The sequence below is a fragment of the Salmo trutta genome, chromosome 13 (genome assembly GCF_901001165.1).
Source record: "Salmo trutta chromosome 13, fSalTru1.1, whole genome shotgun sequence".
NCBI lineage: Eukaryota > Metazoa > Chordata > Actinopteri > Salmoniformes > Salmonidae > Salmo > Salmo trutta.
In genome coordinates, this window is record NC_042969.1 from 78,458,456 (window position 1) to 78,482,455 (window position 24,000).

A 24,000-nucleotide genomic window follows, 5' to 3' on the forward strand; every position below is an offset into this window, starting at 1 on the left:
TGAGATACAGTAGATAGTATGGAAGACAGTGAGATACAGTAGATAGTATAGAAGACAGTGAGATACAGTAGATGGTATAGACTACAGTGAGATACAGTAGATAGTATAGAAGACAGTGAGATACAGTAGATAGTATAGAAGACAGTGAGATACAGTAGATAGTATGGAAGACAGTGAGATACAGTAGATAGTATAGAATACAGTGAGATACAGTAGATAGTATAGAAGACAATGAGATACAGTAGATAGTATAGAAGACAGTGAGATACAGTAGATGGTATAGACTACAGTGAGATACAGTAGATAGTATAGAAGACAGTGAGATACAGTAGATAGTATAGAATACAGTGAGATACAGTAGATAGTATAGAAGATAGTGCGATACAGTAGATAGTATAGAAGACAGTGAGATACAGTAGATAGTATAGAAGACAGTGAGATACAGTAGATAGTATAGAAGACAGTGAGATACAGTAGATAGTATAGAATACAGTGAGATACAGTAGATAGTATAGAAGACAGTGAGATACAGTAGATAGTACAGAATACAGTGAGATACAGTAGATAGTATAGAAGACAGTGAGATACAGTAGATAGTATAGAATACAGTGAGATACAGTAGATAGTATAGAAGACAGTGAGATACAGTAGATAGTACAGAATACAGTGAGATACAGTAGATAGTATAGAAGACAGTGAGATACAGTAGATAGTACAGAATACAGTGAGATACAGTAGATATTATAGAAGACAGTGAGATACAGTAGATAGTATAGAAGACAGTGAGATACAGTAGATGGTATAGAAGACAGTGAGATACAGTAGATAGTATAGAAGACAGTGAGATACAGTAGATAGTATAGAAGACAGTGAGATACAGTAGATAGTATAGAAGACAGTGAGATACAGTAGATAGTATAGAAGACAGTGAGATACAGTAGATGGTATAGACTACAGTGAGATACAGTAGATAGTATAGAAGACAGTGAGATACAGTAGACAGTATAGAAGACAGTGAGATACAGTAGATAGTATGGAAGACAGTGAGATACAGTAGATAGTATAGAAGACAGTGAGATACAGTAGATGGTATAGACTACAGTGAGATACAGTAGATAGTATAGAAGACAGTGAGATACAGTAGATAGTATAGAAGACAGTGAGATACAGTAGATAGTATGGAAGACAGTGAAATACAGTAGATAGTATAGAAGACAGTGAGATACAGTAGATAGTATAGAAGACAGTGAGATACAGTAGATAGTATAGAAGACAGTGAGATACAGTAGATAGTATAGAAGACAGTGAGATACAGTAGATAGTATAGAAGACAGTGAGATACAGTAGATAGTATAGAAGACAGTGAGATACAGTAGATAGTACAGACAACAGTGAGATACAGTAGATAGTATAGAAGACAGTGAGATACAGTAGATAGTACAGAATACAGTGAGATACAGTAGATAGTATAGAAGACAGTGAGATACAGTAGATAGTACAGAATACAGTGAGATACAGTAGATATTATAGAAGACAGTGAGATACAGTAGATAGTATAGAAGACAGTGAGATACAGTAGATGGTATAGAAGACAGTGAGATACAGTAGATAGTATAGAAGACAGTGAGATACAGTAGATAGTATAGAAGACAGTGAGATACAGTAGATGGTATAGAAGACAGTGAGATACTGTAGATAGTATAGAAGACAGTGAGATACAGTAGATAGTATAGAAGACAGTGAGATACAGTAGATAGTATAGAAGACAGTGAGATACAGTAGATAGTATAGAAGACAGTGAGATACAGTAGATAGTATAGAAGACAGTGAGATACAGTAGATGGTATAGACTACAGTGAGATACAGTAGATAGTATAGAAGACAGTGAGATACAGTAGATAGTATAGAAGACAGTGAGATACAGTAGATAGTATGGAAGACAGTGAGATACAGTAGATAGTATAGAAGACAGTGAGATACAGTAGATGGTATAGACTACAGTGAGATACAGTAGATAGTATAGAAGACAGAGAGATACAGTAGATAGTATAGAAGACAGTGAGATACAGTAGATAGTATGGAAGACAGTGAAATACAGTAGATAGTATAGAAGACAGTGAGATACAGTAGATAGTATAGAAGACAGTGAGATACAGTAGATAGTATAGAAGACAGTGAGATACAGTAGATAGTATAGAAGACAGTGAGATACAGTAGATAGTATAGAAGACAGTGAGATACAGTAGATAGTATAGAAGACAGTGAGATACAGTAGATAGTACAGAATACAGTGAGATACAGTAGATAGTATAGAAGACAGTGAGATACAGTAGATAGTATAGAATACAGTGAGATACAGTAGATAGTATAGAAGACAGTGAGATACAGTAGATAGTACAGAATACAGTGAGATACAGTAGATAGTATAGAAGACAGTGAGATACAGTAGATAGTACAGAAAACAGTGAGATACAGTAGATAGTATAGAAGACAGTGAGATACAGTAGATAGTACAGAATACAGTGAGATACAGTAGATAGTATAGAAGACAGTGAGATACAGTAGATAGTACAGAATACAGTGAGATACAGTAGATATTATAGAAGACAGTGAGATACAGTAGATAGTATAGAAGACAGTGAGATACAGTAGATGGTATAGAAGACAGTGAGATACAGTAGATAGTATAGAAGACAGTGAGATACAGTAGATAGTATGGAAGACAGTGAGATACAGTAGATAGTATAGAAGACAGTGAGATACAGTAGATGGTATAGACTACAGTGAGATACAGTAGATAGTATAGAAGACAGTGAGATACAGTAGATAGTATAGAAGACAGTGAGATACAGTAGATAGTATGGAAGACAGTGAGATACAGTAGATAGTATAGAATACAGTGAGATACAGTAGATAGTATAGAAGACAGTGAGATACAGTAGATAGTATAGAAGACAGTGAGATACAGTAGATGGTATAGACTACAGTGAGATACAGTAGATAGTATAGAAGACAGTGAGATACAGTAGATAGTATAGAATACAGTGAGATACAGTAGATAGTATAGAAGACAGTGAGATACAGTAGATAGTATAGAAGACAGTGAGATACAGTAGATAGTATAGAAGACAGTGAGATACAGTAGATAGTATAGAAGACAGTGAGATACAGTAGATAGTACAGAATACAGTGAGATACAGTAGATAGTATAGAAGACAGTGAGATACAGTAGATAGTATAGAATACAGTGAGATACAGTAGATAGTATAGAAGACAGTGAGATACAGTAGATAGTACAGAATACAGTGAGATACAGTAGATAGTACAGAATACAGTGAGATACAGTAGATAGTATAGAAGACAGTGAGATACAGTAGATAGTACAGAATACAGTGAGATACAGTAGATATTATAGAAGACAGTGAGATACAGTAGATAGTATAGAAGACAGTGAGATACAGTAGATGGTATAGAAGACAGTGAGATACAGTAGATAGTATAGAAGACAGTGAGATACAGTAGATAGTATAGAAGACAGTGAGATACAGTAGATGGTATAGAAGACAGTGAGATACAGTAGATAGTATAGAAGACAGTGAGATACAGTAGATAGTATAGAATACAGTGAGATACAGTAGATAGTATAGAAGACAGTGAGATACAGTAGATAGTATAGAAGACAGTGAGCTACAGTAGATAGTATAGAAGAAAGTGAGATACAGTAGATAGTATAGAATACAGTGAGATACAGTAGATAGTATAGAAGACAGTGAGATACAGTAGATAGTACAGAATACAGTGAGATACAGTAGATAGTATAGAAGACAGTGAGATACAGTAGATAGTATAGAATACAGTGAGATACAGTAGATAGTATAGAAGACAGTGAGATACAGTAGATAGTACAGAATACAGTGAGATACAGTAGATATTATAGAAGACAGTGAGATACAGTAGATAGTATAGAAGACAGTGAGATACAGTAGATGGTATAGAAGACAGTGAGATACAGTAGATAGTATAGAAGACAGTGAGATACAGTAGATAGTATGGAAGACAGTGAGATACAGTAGATAGTATAGAAGACAGTGAGATACAGTAGATGGTATAGACTACAGTGAGATACAGTAGATAGTATAGAAGACAGTGAGATACAGTAGATAGTATAGAATACAGTGAGATACAGTAGATAGTATAGAAGACAGTGAGATACAGTAGATAGTATAGAATACAGTGAGATACAGTAGATAGTATAGAAGACAGTGAGATACAGTAGATAGTACAGAATACAGTGAGATACAGTAGATAGTACAGAATACAGTGAGATACAGTAGATAGTATAGAAGACAGTGAGATACAGTAGATAGTACAGAATACAGTGAGATACAGTAGATATTATAGAAGACAGTGAGATACAGTAGATAGTATGGAAGACAGTGAGATACAGTAGATGGTATAGAAGACAGTGAGATACAGTAGATAGTATAGAAGACAGTGAGATACAGTAGATAGTATAGAAGACAGTGAGATACAGTAGATGGTATAGAAGACAGTGAGATACAGTAGATAGTATAGAAGACAGTGAGATACAGTAGATAGTATAGAATACAGTAGAGATACAGTAGATAGTATAGAAGACAGTGAGATACAGTAGATAGTATAGAAGACAGTGAGCTACAGTAGATAGTATAGAAGAAAGTGAGATACAGTAGATAGTATAGAATACAGTGAGATACAGTAGATAGTATAGAAGACAGTGAGATACAGTAGATAGTACAGAATACAGTGAGATACAGTAGATAGTATAGAAGACAGTGAGATACAGTAGATAGTATAGAATACAGTGAGATACAGTAGATAGTATTGAAGACAGTGAGATACAGTAGATAGTACAGAATACAGTGAGATACAGTAGATATTATAGAAGACAGTGAGATACAGTAGATAGTATAGAAGACAGTGAGATACAGTAGATGGTATAGAAGACAGTGAGATACAGTAGATAGTATAGAAGACAGTGAGATACAGTAGATAGTATAGAAGACAGTGAGATACAGTAGATGTATAGACTACAGTGAGATACAGTAGATAGTATAGAAGACAGTGAGATACAGTAGATAGTATAGAAGACAGTGAGATACAGTAGATAGTATGGAAGACAGTGAGATACAGTAGATAGTATAGAATACAGTGAGATACAGTAGATAGTATAGAAGACAGTGAGATACAGTAGATAGTATAGAAGACAGTGAGATACAGTAGATGGTATAGACTACAGTGAGATACAGTAGATAGTATAGAAGACAGTGAGATACAGTAGATAGTATAGAATACAGTGAGATACAGTAGATAGTACAGAATACAGTGAGATACAGTAGATAGTATAGAAGACAGTGAGATACAGTAGATAGTACAGAATACAGTGAGATACAGTAGATATTATAGAAGACAGTGAGATACAGTAGATAGTATAGAAGACAGTGAGATACAGTAGATGGTATAGAAGACAGTGAGATACAGTAGATAGTATAGAAGACAGTGAGATACAGTAGATAGTATAGAAGACAGTGAGATACAGTAGATGGTTATAGAAGACAGTGAGCTACAGTAGATAGTATAGAAGACAGTGAGATACAGTAGATAGTATAGAATACAGTGAGATACAGTAGATAGTATAGAAGACAGTGAGATACAGTAGATAGTATAGAAGACAGTGAGCTACAGTAGATAGTATAGAAGAAAGTGAGATACAGTAGATAGTATAGAATACAGTGAGATACAGTAGATAGTATAGAAGACAGTGAGATACAGTAGATAGTACAGAATACAGTGAGATACAGTAGATAGTATAGAAGACAGTGAGATACAGTAGATAGTATAGAATACAGTGAGATACAGTAGATAGTATAGAAGACAGTGAGATACAGTAGATAGTACAGAATACAGTGAGATACAGTAGATATTATAGAAGACAGTGAGATACAGTAGATAGTATAGAAGACAGTGAGATACAGTAGATGGTATAGAAGACAGTGAGATACAGTAGATAGTATAGAAGACAGTGAGATACAGTAGATAGTATGGAAGACAGTGAGATACAGTAGATAGTATAGAAGACAGTGAGATACAGTAGATGGTATAGACTACAGTGAGATACAGTAGATAGTATAGAAGACAGTGAGATACAGTAGATAGTATAGAATACAGTGAGATACAGTAGATAGTATAGAAGACAGTGAGATACAGTAGATAGTATAGAATACAGTGAGATACAGTAGATAGTATAGAAGACAGTGAGATACAGTAGATAGTACAGAATACAGTGAGATACAGTAGATAGTACAGAATACAGTGAGATACAGTAGATAGTATAGAAGACAGTGAGATACAGTAGATAGTACAGAATACAGTGAGATACAGTAGATATTATAGAAGACAGTGAGATACAGTAGATAGTATGGAAGACAGTGAGATACAGTAGATGGTATAGAAGACAGTGAGATACAGTAGATAGTATAGAAGACAGTGAGATACAGTAGATAGTATAGAAGACAGTGAGATACAGTAGATGGTATAGAAGACAGTGAGATACAGTAGATAGTATAGAAGACAGTGAGATACAGTAGATAGTATAGAATACAGTGAGATACAGTAGATAGTATAGAAGACAGTGAGATACAGTAGATAGTATAGAAGACAGTGAGCTACAGTAGATAGTATAGAAGAAAGTGAGATACAGTAGATAGTATAGAATACAGTGAGATACAGTAGATAGTATAGAAGACAGTGAGATACAGTAGATAGTACAGAATACAGTGAGATACAGTAGATAGTATAGAAGGACAGTGAGATACAGTAGATAGTATAGAATACAGTGAGATACAGTAGATAGTATTGAAGACAGTGAGATACAGTAGATAGTACAGAATACAGTGAGATACAGTAGATATTATAGAAGACAGTGAGATACAGTAGATAGTATAGAAGACAGTGAGATACAGTAGATGGTATAGAAGACAGTGAGATACAGTAGATAGTATAGAAGACAGTGAGATACAGTAGATAGTATGGAAGACAGTGAGATACAGTAGATAGTATAGAAGACAGTGAGATACAGTAGATGTATAGACTACAGTGAGATACAGTAGATAGTATAGAAGACAGTGAGATACAGTAGATAGTATAGAAGACAGTGAGATACAGTAGATAGTATGGAAGACAGTGAGATACAGTAGATAGTATAGAATACAGTGAGATACAGTAGATAGTATAGAAGACAGTGAGATACAGTAGATAGTATAGAAGACAGTGAGATACAGTAGATGGTATAGACTACAGTGAGATACAGTAGATAGTATAGAAGACAGTGAGATACAGTAGATAGTATAGAATACAGTGAGATACAGTAGATAGTATAGAAGACAGTGAGATACAGTAGATAGTATAGAAGACAGTGAGATACAGTAGATAGTATAGAAGACAGTGAGATACAGTAGATAGTACAGAAAACAGTGAGATACAGTAGATAGTATAGAAGACAGTGAGATACAGTAGATAGTACAGAATACAGTGAGATACAGTAGATGGTATAGAAGACAGTGAGATACAGTAGATAGTATAGAATACAGTGAGATACAGTAGATAGTATAGAAGACAGTGAGATACAGTAGATAGTACAGAATACAGTGAGATACAGTAGATAGTATAGAAGACAGTGAGATACAGTAGATAGTATAGAAGACAGTGAGATACAGTAGATAGTATAGAAGACAGTGAGATACAGTAGATAGTACAGAATACAGTGAGATACAGTAGATAGTATAGAAGACAGTGAGATACAGTAGATAGTATAGAATACAGTGAGATACAGTAGATAGTATAGAAGACAGTGAGATACAGTAGATAGTACAGAATACAGTGAGATACAGTAGATAGTACAGAATACAGTGAGATACAGTAGATAGTACAGAATACAGTGAGATACAGTAGATATTATAGAAGACAGTGAGATACAGTAGATAGTATAGAAGACAGTGAGATACAGTAGATGGTATAGAAGACAGTGAGATACAGTAGATAGTATAGAAGACAGTGAGATACAGTAGATAGTATAGAAGACAGTGAGATACAGTAGATGGTATAGAAGACAGTGAGATACAGTAGATAGTATAGAAGACAGTGAGATACAGTAGATAGTATAGAATACAGTGAGATACAGTAGATATTTTAGAAGACAGTGAGATACAGTAGATAGTATAGAAGACAGTGAGCTACAGTAGATAGTATAGAAGAAAGTGAGATACAGTAGATAGTATAGAATACAGTGAGATACAGTAGATAGTATAGAAGACAGTGAGATACAGTAGATATTACAGAATACAGTGAGATACAGTAGATAGTATAGAAGACAGTGAGATACAGTAGATAGTATAGAATACAGTGAGATACAGTAGATAGTATAGAAGACAGTGAGATACAGTAGATAGTACAGAATACAGTGAGATACAGTAGATATTATAGAAGACAGTGAGATACAGTAGATAGTATAGAAGACAGTGAGATACAGTAGATGGTATAGAAGACAGTGAGATACAGTAGATAGTATAGAAGACAGTGAGATACAGTAGATAGTATGGAAGACAGTGAGATACAGTAGATAGTATAGAAGACAGTGAGATACAGTAGATGGTATAGACTACAGTGAGATACAGTAGATAGTATAGAAGACAGTGAGCTACAGTAGATAGTATAGAAGACAGTGAGATACAGTAGATAGTATGGAAGACAGTGAGATACAGTAGATAGTATAGAATACAGTGAGATTACAGTAGATAGTATAGAAGACAGTGAGATACAGTAGATAGTATAGAAGACAGTGAGATACAGTAGATGGTATAGACTACAGTGAGATACAGTAGATAGTATAGAAGACAGTGAGATACAGTAGATAGTATAGAATACAGTGAGATACAGTAGATAGTATAGAAGACAGTGAGATACAGTAGATAGTATAGAAGACAGTGAGATACTGTAGATAGTATAGAATACAGTGAGATACAGTAGATAGTATAGAAGACAGTGAGATACAGTAGATAGTACAGAATACAGTGAGATACAGTAGATGGTATAGAAGACAGTGAGATACAGTAGATAGTATAGAATACAGTGAGATACAGTAGATAGTATAGAAGACAGTGAGATACAGTAGATAGTACAGAATACAGTGAGATACAGTAGATAGTATAGAAGACAGTGAGATACAGTAGATAGTACAGAAAACAGTGAGATACAGTAGATAGTATAGAAGACAGTGAGATACAGTAGATAGTACAGAATACAGTGAGATACAGTAGATAGTATAGAAGACAGTGAGATACAGTAGATAGTACAGAATACAGTGAGATACAGTAGATATATAGAAGACAGTGAGATACAGTAGATAGTATAGAAGACAGTGAGATACAGTAGATGGTATAGAAGACAGTAAGATACAGTAGATAGTATAGAAGACAGTGAGATACAGTAGATAGTATAGAAGACAGTGAGATACATTAGATGGTATAGAAGACAGTGAGATACAGTAGATAGTATAGAAGACAGTGAGATACAGTAGATAGTATAGAATACAGTGAGATACAGTAGATAGTATAGAAGACAGTGAGATACAGTAGATAGTATAGAAGACAGTGAGATACAGTAGATGGTATAGAAGACAGCAAGATACAGTAGATAGTATAGAAGACAGTGAGATACAGTAGATAGTACAGAATACAGTGAGATACAGTAGATGGTATAGAAGACAGTGAGATACAGTAGATAGTACAGAATACAGTGAGATACAGTAGATAGTATAGAAGGACAGTGAGATACAGTAGATAGTATAGAAGACAGTGAGATACAGTAGATGGTATAGAAGACAGTGAGATACAGTAGGATAGTATAGAAGACAGTGAGATACAGTAGATGGTTATAGACTACAGTGAGATACAGTAGATAGTATAGAAGACAGTGAGATACAGTAGATAGTATAGAATACAGTGAGATACAGTAGATAGTATAGAAGACAGTGAGATACAGTAGATAGTATAGAAGACAGTGAGATACAGTAGATAGTATAGAAGACAGTGGATACAGTAGATGGTATAGAAGACAGTGAGATACAGTAGATAGTATAGAAGACAGTGAGATACAGTAGATAGTATAGAATACAGTGAGATACAGTAGATAGTATAGAAGACAGTGAGATACAGTAGGTAGTATAGAAGACAGTGAGATACAGTAGATGGTATAGAAGACAGCGAGATACAGTAGATAGTATAGAATACAGTGAGATACAGTAGATGGTATAGAAGACAGTGAGATACAGTAGATAGTATAGAAGACAGTGAGATACAGTAGATGGTATAGAAGACAGTGAGATACAGTAGATGGTATAGAAGACAGTGAGATACAGTAGATAGTATAGAAGACAGTGAGATACAGTAGATAGTATAGAAGACAGTGAGATACAGTAGATAGTATAGAAGACAGTGAGATACAGTAGATGGTATAGAAGACAGTGAGATACAGTAGATAGTATAGAAGACAGTGAGATACAGTAGATGGTATAGAAGACAGTGAGATACAGTAGATGGTATAGAAGACAGTGAGATACAGTAGATAGTATAGAAGACAGCGAGATACAGTAGATGGTATAGAAGACAGCGAGATACAGTAGATAGTATAGAAGACAGTGAGATACAGTAGATAGTATAGAAGACAGTGAGATACAGTAGATAGTACAGAATACAGTGAGATACAGTAGATAGTATAGAAGACAGTGAGATACAGTAGATAGTATAGAAGACAGTGAGATACAGTAGATGGTATAGAAGACAGTGAGATACAGTAGATAGTATAGAAGACAGTGAGATACAGTAGATGGTATAGACTACAGTGAGATACAGTAGATAGTATAGAAGACAGTGAGATACAGTAGATAGTATAGAAGACAGTGAGATACAGTAGATAGTATAGAAGACAGTGAGATACAGTAGATGGTATAGAAGACAGTGAGATACAGTAGATAGTATAGAAGACAGTGAGATACAGCCTAATGACACACACAGAGAGGAGAGAGAGGAGTCTCAGACAGAGATCCATTAAGGTGTATGGATGGAAACAGGGAGGTGGAGAACGAGGGCTGCAGACAAGGTTACCACAATAGGTTACCAAGGTTACCAAGGTTACCACAACAGTACGCAGCATATTTACAGCCCTCATCACATAAACCCCATATCTAGTGTAGGTGTAGTTGTCTTCATGACTGGACCAGGCTGTGGCGCCAGTGGTTCTCACCCTGAGGCTCCTCATCTGCAGGCTGCCCAGCTCCTGCAGGGACATGCGGGGATCCTTCCCCAGCAGACTGACCCCGTCCTTCAGCCAGCTGATAGAGGGGATGGGGTCTCCTGACGCCTGGCACTTCAGAAGGGCCACGCTGTCCACCCTCAGCGTCTGATTGGACGGACCCCGACGGATGATGGGCGGTGGCCTGTCTGTCAGCACTGGGACAAGATGAGAGAGAGAGAGTTGTTCAGAAGAGCCACACAGAAGGGCTACGATAGAGATGAAACTTTCAATAGACAGATGTAAGATATTCATTTGAGCCAGTTTTCTACAGAAGGAAAATAATCCTGCAGCAACAGATAATGAGTACCCTTACATTCACACCATACCCAGGAGTCTGTGATGGCGTACAGCGACAAGGGCAATGCCTGTTGACTCAGGGTGGTTCAGGTAAATACTCCATCATGTTCAGTGGGGAACACTGTCAGAGGCCCCCACTGGCACCCAGAACTGAAACCAGCGTCACTCCCCAGAGAGTAGCACCCCACGGAAATGATCCAAATCAGTCAGAATTGCAATAATGTAACAAAACCACTGTGAGGAAAATAAAATAAAATGTTTTGTTTATTTCAATGCTAATGTTAAATGCTGTTTGAATGAATATATGCATTTGTAATGTGTGGGAGAATGCCTGTGGGTTGTACTGGGAAAGAGTGTACATGTCAGAGGTGCTGTATCTGTGAGTTACAGTTACCGTGCCCTGGCACTTTCTGTGTCAGCTGTGGTGAAGAATGTGGAGTCCCCTGGCATCACACAGCACACATTAATTAACAGGTAGGATTAATGATGTCAGACCTGCAGGGGCCAATTAGACAGTCAACATCGCTAACCTTTCAACACATTATCTCACCCTCTCTCTTTCTCTTTCTCTCTCTATCTCTCTCTCTCTTCCTCTCTCTCTCACCCTCTCTTTTTCTCTTTCTCTCTCTATCTCTCTCTCTCTTCCTCTCTCTCTCTCTCTCTCTCTCTCCCTTTCTTCCTCTCACCCTCTCTCTTCCACTCTCTCTCTCTCTCTCTCTCTCTCTCTTCCTCTCACCCTCTCTCTCTCTCTTTCTCTCTCTCTCTCTCTCACCCTCTCTCTTTCTCTTTCTCTCTCTATCTCTCTCTCTCTTCCTCTCTCTCTCTCTCTCTCCCTTTCTTCCTCTCACCCTCTCTCTTCCACTCTCTCTCTCTCTCTCTCTCTCTCTCTCTCTCTTCCTCTCACCCTCTCTCTCTCTCTTTCTCTCTCTCTCTCTCTCTCTCTCTCTCTCTCTCTTCCTCTCTCTCTCTCTCTCACCTTCTCGCTCTCTCTCTTCCTCTTTCTCTCTCTCCCGTTGCTATCTCTTTCTTTCTCTTTCTCTCCAGCAGAGAAGTCAGAAGGATGGAAGGAAGACACATGCTTGCCTTGGTATGGCAGAACCATGGCATGATTATCTTTAGCTGAGAGAGAAATGGATAGAAGGTGAATCGGGCCCTGCTGAATTCATCATTGAATCTATTTCAGTGATAATACTACAACCTCTTCCACCAAGCTGGAATGCTTTTATCAGATAATCTGGTGGTGAAATACATCAACCAGGATTGCCGTGAGCCTAACCCACACGCCGATAGCATTAAAAACAGCACTACCTGTCTGTCTAAGGCCTCACTGTTAGATCTAACTTCCCAATTAACTCACTGAGTGAGTTATCTGCCTGTCACTGTTATCACTTGGCATGATTCAGACACCAAAACACAGCTGGAAGGGTTCTGTTATGTGTCTTAATGATTCCCTCAGCTCTGAGTAATGACTCCACAGTATTACATGTTAAGATATTATGACAGAAAGTATGATAAAACCCTGGGTGAGTTTGGCTTGGTTTAGTCCAGCAGGGAGCGGATGACGAGGGTGGTGGATGGATGGCGTGATGGATGGATGGAGGCGGGGGAGAGCTAGGGCCTTGACTGTTTGCATCAGAAATTTCTCATTACATATCTCCTTGAACCCAGCGAGCTCTGCTGGCCCCTCAGGACACTAAATCACCTGCTTCCAGTGGCAAGGTGTGACCATGACCTTGGCCCAGCCCCAGCCGGCCCTCCTCCCCTCCTGTCCTCCTCCCCTCCTGTCCTCCTCCCCTCCTCCCCTCCTGTCCTCCTCCCCTCCTCTCCTCCTCTCCTCCTCTCCTCCTGTCCTCCTCCCCTCCTCTCCTCCTGTCCTCCTCCCCTCCTCTCCTCCTCTCCTCCTGTCCTCCTCTCCTCCTGTCCTCCTGTCCTCCTCCCCTCCTGTCCTCCTCTCCTCCTCCCCTCCTGTCCTCCTCCCCTCCTCCCCTCCTCCCCTCCTGTCCTCCTCCCCTCCTCTCCTCCTGTCCTCCTCCCCTCCTGTCCTCCTCCCCTCCTGTCCTCCTCTCCTCCTGTCCTCCTCCCCTCCTGTCCTCCTCCCCTCCTCTCCTCTTCTCCTGCTGTCCTCCTCTCCTCCTGTCCTCCTCCCCTCCTGTCCTCCTCCCCTCCTGTCCTCCTCTCCTCCTGTCCTCCTCTCCTCCTGTCCTCCTCCCCTCCTCTCCTCCTCCCCTCCTCTCCTCCTGTCCTCCTCTCCTCCTGTCCTCCTCCCCTCCTGTCCTCCTCCCCTCCTCTCCTCCTGTCCTCCTCTCCTCCTGTCCTCCTCCCCTCCTCTCCTCCTGTCCTCCTCCCCTCCTCTCCTCCTGTCCTCCTCCCCTCCTCTGCTCCTCCCCTCCTCCCCTCCTGTCCTCCTCTCCTCCTCCCCTCCTCTCCTCCTGTCCTCCTCCCCTCCTCTCCTCCTGTCCTCCTGTCCTCCTGTCCTCCTCTCCTCCTGTCCTCCTCCCCTCCTGTCCTCCTCCCCTCCTGTCCTCCTCCTCAGCCTTCCTAACACCCAGCTTCCTCACACGTTCCTCACCTTACACAGTCCAGCCATACGCTGTGTTACCTAATGCTACTTACACACACCAATAGAAAGACAGACCCACATGCGCTAAAATTAACGCACCACACACCCTTAGAATACAGTATGTGTTGGTGCATGCAGCCATAGACCACTGAACAGAAAGTTCAGACAGTGTAAATCTTAAACAATGGAACATGAGTCGAGTAAGGTGTCCAGAGGTTATGATATCTAAAACCCTTGGTATTTTAAGGCAGGTCCCCTGTGATACAAGTCAGTATTCGACGTCCATCCATGTCTGAGGACGTCGGGGGCAGCAGTGAGCGCTATTGCCTTCAAGTAGGTTTGGTTTTTGCTAGGGCATTGTGGACGTGGATGGTGGATGGGTGTAAGCATCTGACTCTGGTTCTAAAGGTTGCAAGTTCAAATCCAGCGATAGAAAGTTGTTTTGATATTTTTATTTAAGCCTATCCCAAACCTTAACCCTGACCTGAACCATTCAGAATTCAGAATGCCGAAATTTGACATTAAGCATTTTGAAATTTGACATTTGGAACAACTTCAAAATTTGACGTTTCAGAAACATGGGTGAACGTCTGATTCTAATTTCATTTTGAATAAAAAATTCCCTTCACTTAAAAAATGGTGTATTTACATTTTTCCCCAGATGCCTTCACAGGGCATCTGAAAGCTGGTCAATCTATTTACCCATCTCCACAGCAGAACAGACTAGAGGCAGTGGGACTGAGCAGGCCCTCATAAGTCATCCTGCAGACATGCTAACTGTTGTCACTCACTCAGTCCTTGACTCACTGCCTCCCTCAGCCAGATGCTGCTGATCTGAGAGACTCAAGGGCAATGCTTATTCCCTCTCCAGCTAAACTTGACTCACTGCCTCCCTCAGCCAGATGCTGCTGATCTGAGAGACTCAAGGGCAATGCTTATTCCCTCTCCAGCTAAACTTGACTCACTGCCTCCCTCAGCCAGATGCTGCTGATCTGAGAGACTCAAGGGCAATGCTTATTCCCTCTCCAGCTAAACTTGACTCACTGCCTCCCTCAGCCAGATGCTGCTGATCTGAGAGACTCAAGGGCAATGCTTATTCCCTCTCCAGCTAAACTTGACTCACTGCCTCCCTCAGCCAGATGCTGCTGATCTGAGAGACTCAAGGGCAATGCTTATTCCCTCTCCAGCTAAACTTGACTCACTGCCTCCCTCAGCCAGATGCTGCTGATCTGAGAGACTCAAGGGCAATGCTTATTCCCTCTCCAGCTAAACTTGACTCACTGCCTCCCTCAGCCAGATGCTGCTGATCTGAGAGACTCAAGGGCAATGCTTATTCCCTCTCCAGCTAAACTTGACTCACTGCCTCCCTCAGCCAGATGCTGCTGATCTGAGAGACTCAAGGGCAATGCTTATTCCCTCTCCAGCTAAACTTGACTCACTGCCTCCCTCAGTCAGATGCTGCTGATCTGAGAGACTCAAGCACAATGCTTATTCCCTCTCCAGCTAAACTTGACTCACTGCCTCCCTCAGCCAGATGCTGCTGATCTGAGAGACTCAAGGGCAATGCTTATTCCCTCTCCAGCTAAACTTGACTCACTGCCTCCCTCAGCCAGATGCTGCTGATCTGAGAGACTCAAGGGCAATGCTTATTCCCTCTCCAGCTAAACTTGACTCACTGCCTCCCTCAGCCAGATGCTGCTGATCTGAGAGACTCAAGGGCAATGCTTATTCCCTCTCCAGCTAAACTTCAACGACTATTTCATTCGATTGTGTCGTGACAAAAAAAGCACGTTCATGGGCAAGTATCATTTCTAGATATTTCTCAGACAAAAAAAGCAGAATTTAATTCCTGTACATGGTAAAATACTCCTCCTTTTACGCTACATTTCCCGCAGTCCTTAAGGCCAAAATCCACAGAGAGTCAACCAGGCAAAGCATGTCCTCTGATGAATTCACTACAAATTAAAGAACACTTCTCTTACTGCTCATTCATGTGTGTACATTAACTATTTAGTGTACAGTGAAAGCTGTGTGTGTCTGTGTGAATTATGTATCCGCACGAATATGGGTGTCTGTGTGTGTGTGCTGATAGCATAGCAGAGTGTGTATGCATGCTGCATTAACGAGTGGTGCTCTAGCACGCTGGCATCGGGGTGGGTATGCGGCAGGCCTCACCATCTGTGACCTCCAGTTGGGCCTTGGCGAGGATGCTGCCAGCCACGGTCAGGGCCTGGCAGATGTAGTAGCCTGCGTCTGCCCGCTGCACGGACGAGATGGTCAGGTCTCCACTGGAGGACACAGAGAAGCGACTGTTGGGCTGCTGGGGCTGGTTGGGAAACAGCAGGTTCTGCAGGAAGAGAGGAAGCAGGCCAATTAGTAGATGGACATGGACCCATTACTGCCAGGAACACATCCAACTGAAACACACTCACATAGCGCCATCACTCTGGTTTAGACATACACACAGCCAGGTAACAGAGCCATTCCATCCATTACCTGGTTAAGGAATTACACACAACTATCACATCTGATAGCTTGGTTACACATAATGGATAGCATGTATTCTCCCAGCCAGCCATGCCAGAGGCTCCAGAGAGCTGCGAGGGAACACAGTCTGAGCCTCTCTGTCTACTCTTGTTTCATTCTGCTTTGCTTCTTATAATTGCTATGGGGCTGCTTTGTTTACACAGAGTCTCCCCCGGATACCCCCCCAGCCCCGGCCCACATCCCCGGCCCACAGCCCCGGGCCCCCAGCCCCGGCCCCCAGCCCCGGCTACCCCCTCAGCCCCCGGCCCACAGCCCCGGCCCACAGCCCCGGCCCACAGCCCATCCCATAGAACTTCAGGTTCTATTGAATAAGTCCACAGCAGAGGAGAAGGAGGGAGTGTGCCAGGTCTGAATCATACAGAAAACATCAGATTTTCTGGGGTATTTAGTGAGCGGTGACGATGGGGATAGAGAAGGTATGAAGCATCAATAAACCAAGATGCAAAGAGAGGGAAAATAGTGTTGTGATTGGGGTGCAGTCACAGTACATGGGGGTCTATTTACTGAGAGGATACTGGTGTAAATGAATGTTGATCTTTGTATGTACATGTTCAGTACATATTCAGTACGCTCTGTTGCAGTGAGTCAGATAGGATTCATCACTTATTTTGATGTGAGAATATGTTCAGCATCGGTGTGAGTGGAAGTATACAGTGTGTGTGTGTGTGTGTTGCATGCAAATGTGCATTTCACCCCATCCCAATCTCTGAGTGGCACTTTGCTGTAATTGTCTGGCCCCAGGCTCAGTGTGTGTGTGTGTGTGTGTGTGTGTGTGTGTGTGTGTGTGTGTGTGTGTGTGTGTGTGTGTGTGTGTGTGTGTGTGTGTGTGTGTGTGTGTGTGTGTGTGTGTGTGTGTGTGTGTGTGTGTGTGTGTGTGTGTGTGTGTGACTCTCAGCCAGAGCTGCATCATATCTCCGGTTCATGTACAGGTCCTGGCAGGCTCCTAATTACTGCTGTTGTTGTGTGGACTGTGGACTGTGAGGACCTCCAGCTATGTGAAGGACTATCTGCTCTGCTCTGTGTGAGGGTAGCATCACTGTTAGCAGCACGGTGTCATGGGAACTGATTACCTCCTCGCCAGCCACACAAAGGTGTATCTGGTGTGGTGTTTGTGTGTGCCAGAGATACTGATGGGAGATAGCGTAGTTTTCTCTATGTGTGTGTGTGTGTGTGTGTGTGTGTGTGTGTGTGTGTGTGTGTGTGTGTGTGTGTGTGTGTGTGGTGTGTGTGTGTGTGTGTGTGTGTGTGTGTGTGTGTGTGTGTGTGTGTGTGTGTGTGTGTGTGTGTGTGGTGTGTGTGTGTGTGTGTGTGTGTCACTGAGGGAGAACTGGGGAGCTGAGTGTCACACAGACTGACATCATAGACACAGCAGGGTCCTCCCCACACAGCCAAGGGCATGGTTACTATCCAATCTAAGTGGTGTGTGTGCTGATAACACTAGACAGCACAGTAACACAGTAATAACGGCTAGTCATAAATAATGCATGATGGACACACACTGGATGACAAAACGCTGAACATTCTTGTAAATACAGAGATATGAAGACTGGACCAAGCTGTTTTACAGGTCCTTACAGTATAGGTCTAGTGGTTGAAGACTGGACCAAGCTGTTTTACAGGTCCTTACAGTATAGGTCTAGTGGTTGAAGACTGGACCAAGCTGTTTTCCTGACCATGTTTTTCCTGGTCAGGTCAGTGTGTTCAGGAAAAGCTCCTGGCTCTGCTATGGGTCATTAAGAGGTGTTTATATGTCTCCTTACCTGGCTACCTTCCTTCTGCCAGAAGACTGCAGGCTGGGGGTTGCCCTTGGTCTCACAGGGGAAGGTGGCAGTGCGACCCTGGGCCACGATCTGGTCCCGCGGCCTGATGATAAACTGGGGTGCAGCTGGGGTCAAAGGGCAGAAACACTAGGGTTAGAACTCAGAGTTACACAGAGGTAAAGCATTGAAGCAAAAGCACCGGCAGGCATCACAAGGACACATCTAAATGGGCATGTCCTTCAATCTTAGAAAAAAGGGTTCCAAAGGGGTTCTGCGGGAGGTCCCATAGGAGAACCCTTCCATGTAGAACGCTTTTTGGTTCCAGGTAGAAATAACTATTTTTGGTTCCCTGTAGAACCCTCTGTGGAAAGGGTTCTACATGGAACGCAAAAATATTCTACCTGGAACCGAAGGGGTTCTACCTGGAACCAAAAAGGGTTCTTCAAAGGGTGGGTTCTCTCTGGGAACAGCCGAAAAACCCTTTTAGGTTCTAGATAGCACCTTTTTTCTAAGAGTGTGTAGAGCTTCCATGCAGTGTGTTCCTTCCATTGATCACCATGGTATTGAACGCCATGGTAACCACTCAAGGCCATTCATTGAGGCTGGAGCTGAATGAATGACGGTTGTCGGTGTTCACAAACAGCAGCAGTGTCTCGGTGACAATGGCATCAGGAGAGTTAGTTAGACATAATGTAGCTAGGCTACACAGAGAAAGACACAGAGAAAACCTTGTGAGGATAGAATTAAATAAATGGACAGAACCCAGCTAACAGCTAAAGGCTAACAGCTAACTCTCTCATGGGTCCCTTGGGGGGAGGACACAGCCCTTACCCCCTCTCTCACCCACCACTCAACACTACGTACACTCCTAAAACGTTCATCATAGTCAGAGAGGAGAGGACATTTAAATCAACCAATTATAGACACCAATCCCAAAACGTCAGTCAAGTATAATCCAGAGATGGCATCAGAAATCAAAGCTAGATATTTTTATCAGTCAAACTTGTTCTCACTTTTCTTACACTGAGGATAAAGTCATTCAGCACTTAGTTACATTTGATATTGAAATGAAATGAAAGAGAATAGAGGTACTAGCTAACCTCCGACCACAGACTACATCTCTGACTAGACCAGACTGTTGTTACACATCACTTACAAATAGGTTTCCTACTGTTGTGTGAGTGTTCTCAAAGCAGTAGTGGCATCTGTAACTTTGTTAATATTTGGTATGGCGAGCCAGCAGAGGGAATAGCCAGCAGAGGGAATAGCCAGCATAGGGAATAGCCAGCAGAGGGAATAGCCAGCATAGGGAATAGCCAGCAGAGGGAATAGCCAGCATAGGGAATAGCCAGCAGAGGGAATAGCCAGCAGAGGGAATAGCCAGCATAGGGAATAGCCAGCAGAGGGAATAGCCAGCATAGGGAATAGCCAGCAGAGGGAATAGCCAGCAGAGGGAATAGCCAGCATAGGGAATAGCCAGCAGAGGGAATAGCCAGCAGAGGGAATAGCCAGCAGAGGGAATAGCCAGCAGAGGGAATAGCCAGCAGAGGGAATAGCCAGCATAGGGCATAGCCAGGCATAGGAATGCCGAGGGAATAGCAGCAGAGGGAATAGCCATGCATAGGGAATAGCCAGCATAGGGAATAGCCAGCATAGGGAATCAGCAGAGAGGGAATCGCAGCATAGGGAATAGCCAGCAGAGGGAATAGCCAGGCAGAGGGAATAGCCAGCATAGGGAATAGCCAGCAGAGGGAATAGCCAGCATAGGGAATAGCCAGCAGAGGGAATAGCCAGCAGAGGGAATAGCCCGCATAGGGAACTAGCCAGCAGAGGGACTAGCAGCAGAGGGGAATAGCCAGCAGAGGGAATAGCCAGCATAGGGAATAGCCAGCATAGGGAATAGCCAGCAGAGGGAATAGCCAGCAGAGGGAATAGCCAGCAGAGGGAATAGCCATCAGAGGGAATAGCCAGCATAGGGAATAGCCAGCAGAGGGAATAGCCAGCAGAGGGAATAGCCAGCATAGGGAATAGCCAGCAGAGGGAATAGCCAGCATAGGGAATAGCCAGCAGAGGGAATAGCCAGCATAGGGAATAGCCAGCAGAGGGAATAGCCAGCAGAGGGAATAGCCAGCAGAGGGAATAGCCAGCAGAGGGAATAGCCAGCAGAGGGAATAGCCAGCATAGGGAATAGCCAGCAGAGGGAATAGCCAACAGATGAAAGAGAGATTTGTTAAACTGCATGATCACAATGCCTTCAACAAAACCATATGACACAGTTTCATAATACATCATTATATGAAAACACTGACGGTCTTTTATTCTGATTCCTGTGTAAGTCTTTCCAGTGACAACCCAGCTGATTCAAGTCAGGGTAACCCTCTTCCTGTTGGGATCATTTCTCCATGTAATCCTTTTTTTGGGAGAGTGTATTTGTCAAAGATAAACACAGCTAGGAATGCTACAGATGGCTATAGATTTACAGGCTTCCTGTTTGGCTCTCCTCAACTTAGATTGCTTGCTGCATTTCATAACGTTGGGTCTGATACAGAGCACCTAAATCACAGTCTCTTGCTCCCTCCATCTCTTTCTCTCTCTCTCTTGCTGGACAATCCAATGACCAGTGCATTAAATCAGAGCAGTCACTCAGTGTTTGACGACTTACAGGCTGTTCTCTATTGCTGCCCTCACACCTTGTCTCTCCTCTCTATCTATCGCTTCTTTTATCACGCTCTCCTTGTCTTCCTCGATCCCCCTCAATCTCTCACCTATGCAGCACCCACACAAACACAGAGCAATGTAGCCTTGTAAAGCAAGCTGTGATAGCAGGTCAGGTATGATGTGATGAGGTTGGGTTGGATTGGGGGCCAACAAGTGATGCATATTTAAAGTTTGCAGTCCCCTAGCCAGTGAGTGACAGACAGGATGTCCCAGTAGTGTGTGTGAGGATGTTTGACACAGAGGCTGTTTGATTCCGGGACCCTAAAGACTAGTGAGAGCCTCCTTCCTGTCCCCTCTAAGGGAGGCACAAGATCAAAGCCCCATATTTAATTCATGATCTGTCCTGGGCTGGAGGGGATTCATAGTAAAATGCAGCTCTGAGACAGCCATGAACAAATGGACAGACACACACACACACACACACACACACACTCAAGCATTTTTTTCTCGTTTCTTTAAATCCCACATTCAATCATATTTTATTCAGAAGTCAAAAGCAATTACTGTCTCATTCCCATGGGCAGCCTGCATGTGTAATTTCCTAAATCTTCCTGCAGCTTGACAGTCCGTGACAATCTGGGGGTGGCCACTGCTGTTTTGGCAACGAAGGTCCTACCACTCCTCCAACGTCAGGGTTCCTTCTGCCAGTCAAGCTAGCTCTGACACGCACCCCTGCTCCCCTCTTCCTAACCTCTCCTCTCTCAGCCTGCCCTACAGCTACACACATCTCTCTCCTTTCTCCCCTACACACAACTGTCTCTCTCTCCCATATCTCTTCCCAGATGTCAGAACCCAAACAGCTCAAAGTGACACTTTTCACCAAAACCATCTACTGTACTGGAAGACATAACACTTTTAAGAGTTTCAAATTGCCCTGACTCCATGTCTCCTCCAGGTCCATGTGAAAAGGAAATAGAAAAGCAACAATTACTGAGACTTTATTTCCCAGACCAGAGGAAGCAACTCAATACAAGACATACAGATCCCATTTCTGTCTGCCAGGGGGGACAAGTAGGGGAGACTAGAGACAGCTATGTCTTAGACAGACACACTACAGTACAGATACATAACCTAGGTACTCTAGAGAGCTAAGGATTATTAGTTCATCAAGAGGTTAGTAAGCAAGCAAGGCTGAAGCTGATGACTGTACTAAAAAGTCACCTCTGTAACCATTTGAGATAGACAAGCAGGGTTTTAGGGTAAAGGCGTGGTACGGAGTGATACAACATCTGTGTTAATACAGTAGGGTGAGGGTCGTTGCAATCTGCAAGGCAGCGAGGGTGTGTGTATGGAGAGAGCATGCAGGATGGACTGGGATCATCAGGATGGTACTTACCGACAGGGCGAGCTGGACACACCACAATGAAGAGGTGGAAAAACAAATAGGGAAATTAAAGTCAAACAAATCATAAGATATAAGGGGAATGAATGACATGTCGTGTTGAGGTACACAGTTCTAGTACAGGGTACGCATGACAGATAAGATCCTATTGAAGGGAATTCACCTTTAACACAGCTTTGACAGTGTGCTGTGTAACAGAGCCTCTCCAGTGAACTGTTAGGGATGCCCAATCTGAATATAGCACCTCATTGTTATGGAATGGATCAATGAATAGATCAATAGTATTTCTGGAAGCCATGCTCTGGTAACATCAACATAGTCTTACTCAGAAGAGAGCAGGAAAAGATTGGGGCTCTGAAGGCTTCTTGTTATTGGATCTTCTCTGTCTGCATTCATGAATTCTACAGCTCGTAGGGTGGTGTGTGTTTGGAACAGCAAGGCAGTGTGTGTGTTCATCAGAGAGAGATAGCGAGAGAGAGAGAGAGATAACTCAGTCTATCTGAGTCTTCATATTTAATTCAGGGATACAGCTGTTGAGGCCCAGCACCACCATATTGACATTAAGGAAGGAAGAGTTAGTGGAGAGAGTCTCTCTCTCTCTCTCTCTGTCGGTCTGTCTGACGGTCTGTGTGTCTGTGGAATACCTCTACCTGTGCACCATGTATTCTACACTCAGCCCACTGAGCAGGGCTCAGAGACCATGGTTCATATTATCGACTAGTCAAAAGGATGAACATGACGTTAAAGCAATCCACAGAGACCTTGAACAGTGTGAGATTTAATGGACAAAAAAAGGAGAGAGAGAGAGCGAGAGAGAGCGAGAGAGAGAAAAAGAGAGAGAGAGAAAGAGAGAGAAAGAGACAGACAGACAGACAGACAGACAGACAGACAGACAGACAGACAGACAGACAGACAGACAGACAGACAGACAGACAGACAGACAGACAGACAGACAGACAGACAGACAGACAGACAGACAGACAGACAGACAGACAGACAGACAGACAGACAGACAGATAGATAGATAGATAGATAGATAGATAGATAGATAGATAGATAGATAGATAGATAGATAGATAGATAGATAGATAGATAGATAGATTCTTTATTAGCCTTCACCACCTACAATGCAGTGGTGCAGTGTAGACCAGTTAACTGTAGAAGGGCTTCAGTGACTGAGGGGATAACATTGCTAACAAACCACCATGGGGGAAGTGTGTGTGTGTGTGTGTGTGTGTGTGTGTGTGTGTGTGTGTGTGTGTGTGTGTGTGTGTGTGTGTGTGTGTGTGTGTGTGTGTGTGTGTGTGTGTGTGTGTGTGTGTGTGTGTGTGTGTGTGTGTGTGTGTGTAAATAATTAAATGGATTCATAGACAGAACATGTCTTTCTT

General features: G+C 42.2%; 1 protein-coding gene across 2 annotated transcripts in view; it reads right to left on the reverse strand.

Moving 5' to 3' along the window:
- LOC115206567 (roundabout homolog 2) overlaps positions 1 to 24,000 on the reverse strand; it is a 124,309-nt gene that overhangs the window by 78,271 nt on the left and 22,038 nt on the right. For both annotated transcript variants that reach the window (XM_029773695.1, XM_029773694.1), the window contains exons 5-8: positions 22,607 to 22,618; positions 18,553 to 18,677; positions 16,421 to 16,592; positions 11,338 to 11,543 (exon numbers count right to left, since the gene is read on the reverse strand). In XM_029773695.1, the coding sequence (XP_029629555.1) occupies positions 11,338 to 11,543; positions 16,421 to 16,592; positions 18,553 to 18,677; positions 22,607 to 22,618 (515 nt within the window). The remainder of the gene's footprint in view (positions 1 to 11,337; positions 11,544 to 16,420; positions 16,593 to 18,552; positions 18,678 to 22,606; positions 22,619 to 24,000) is intronic.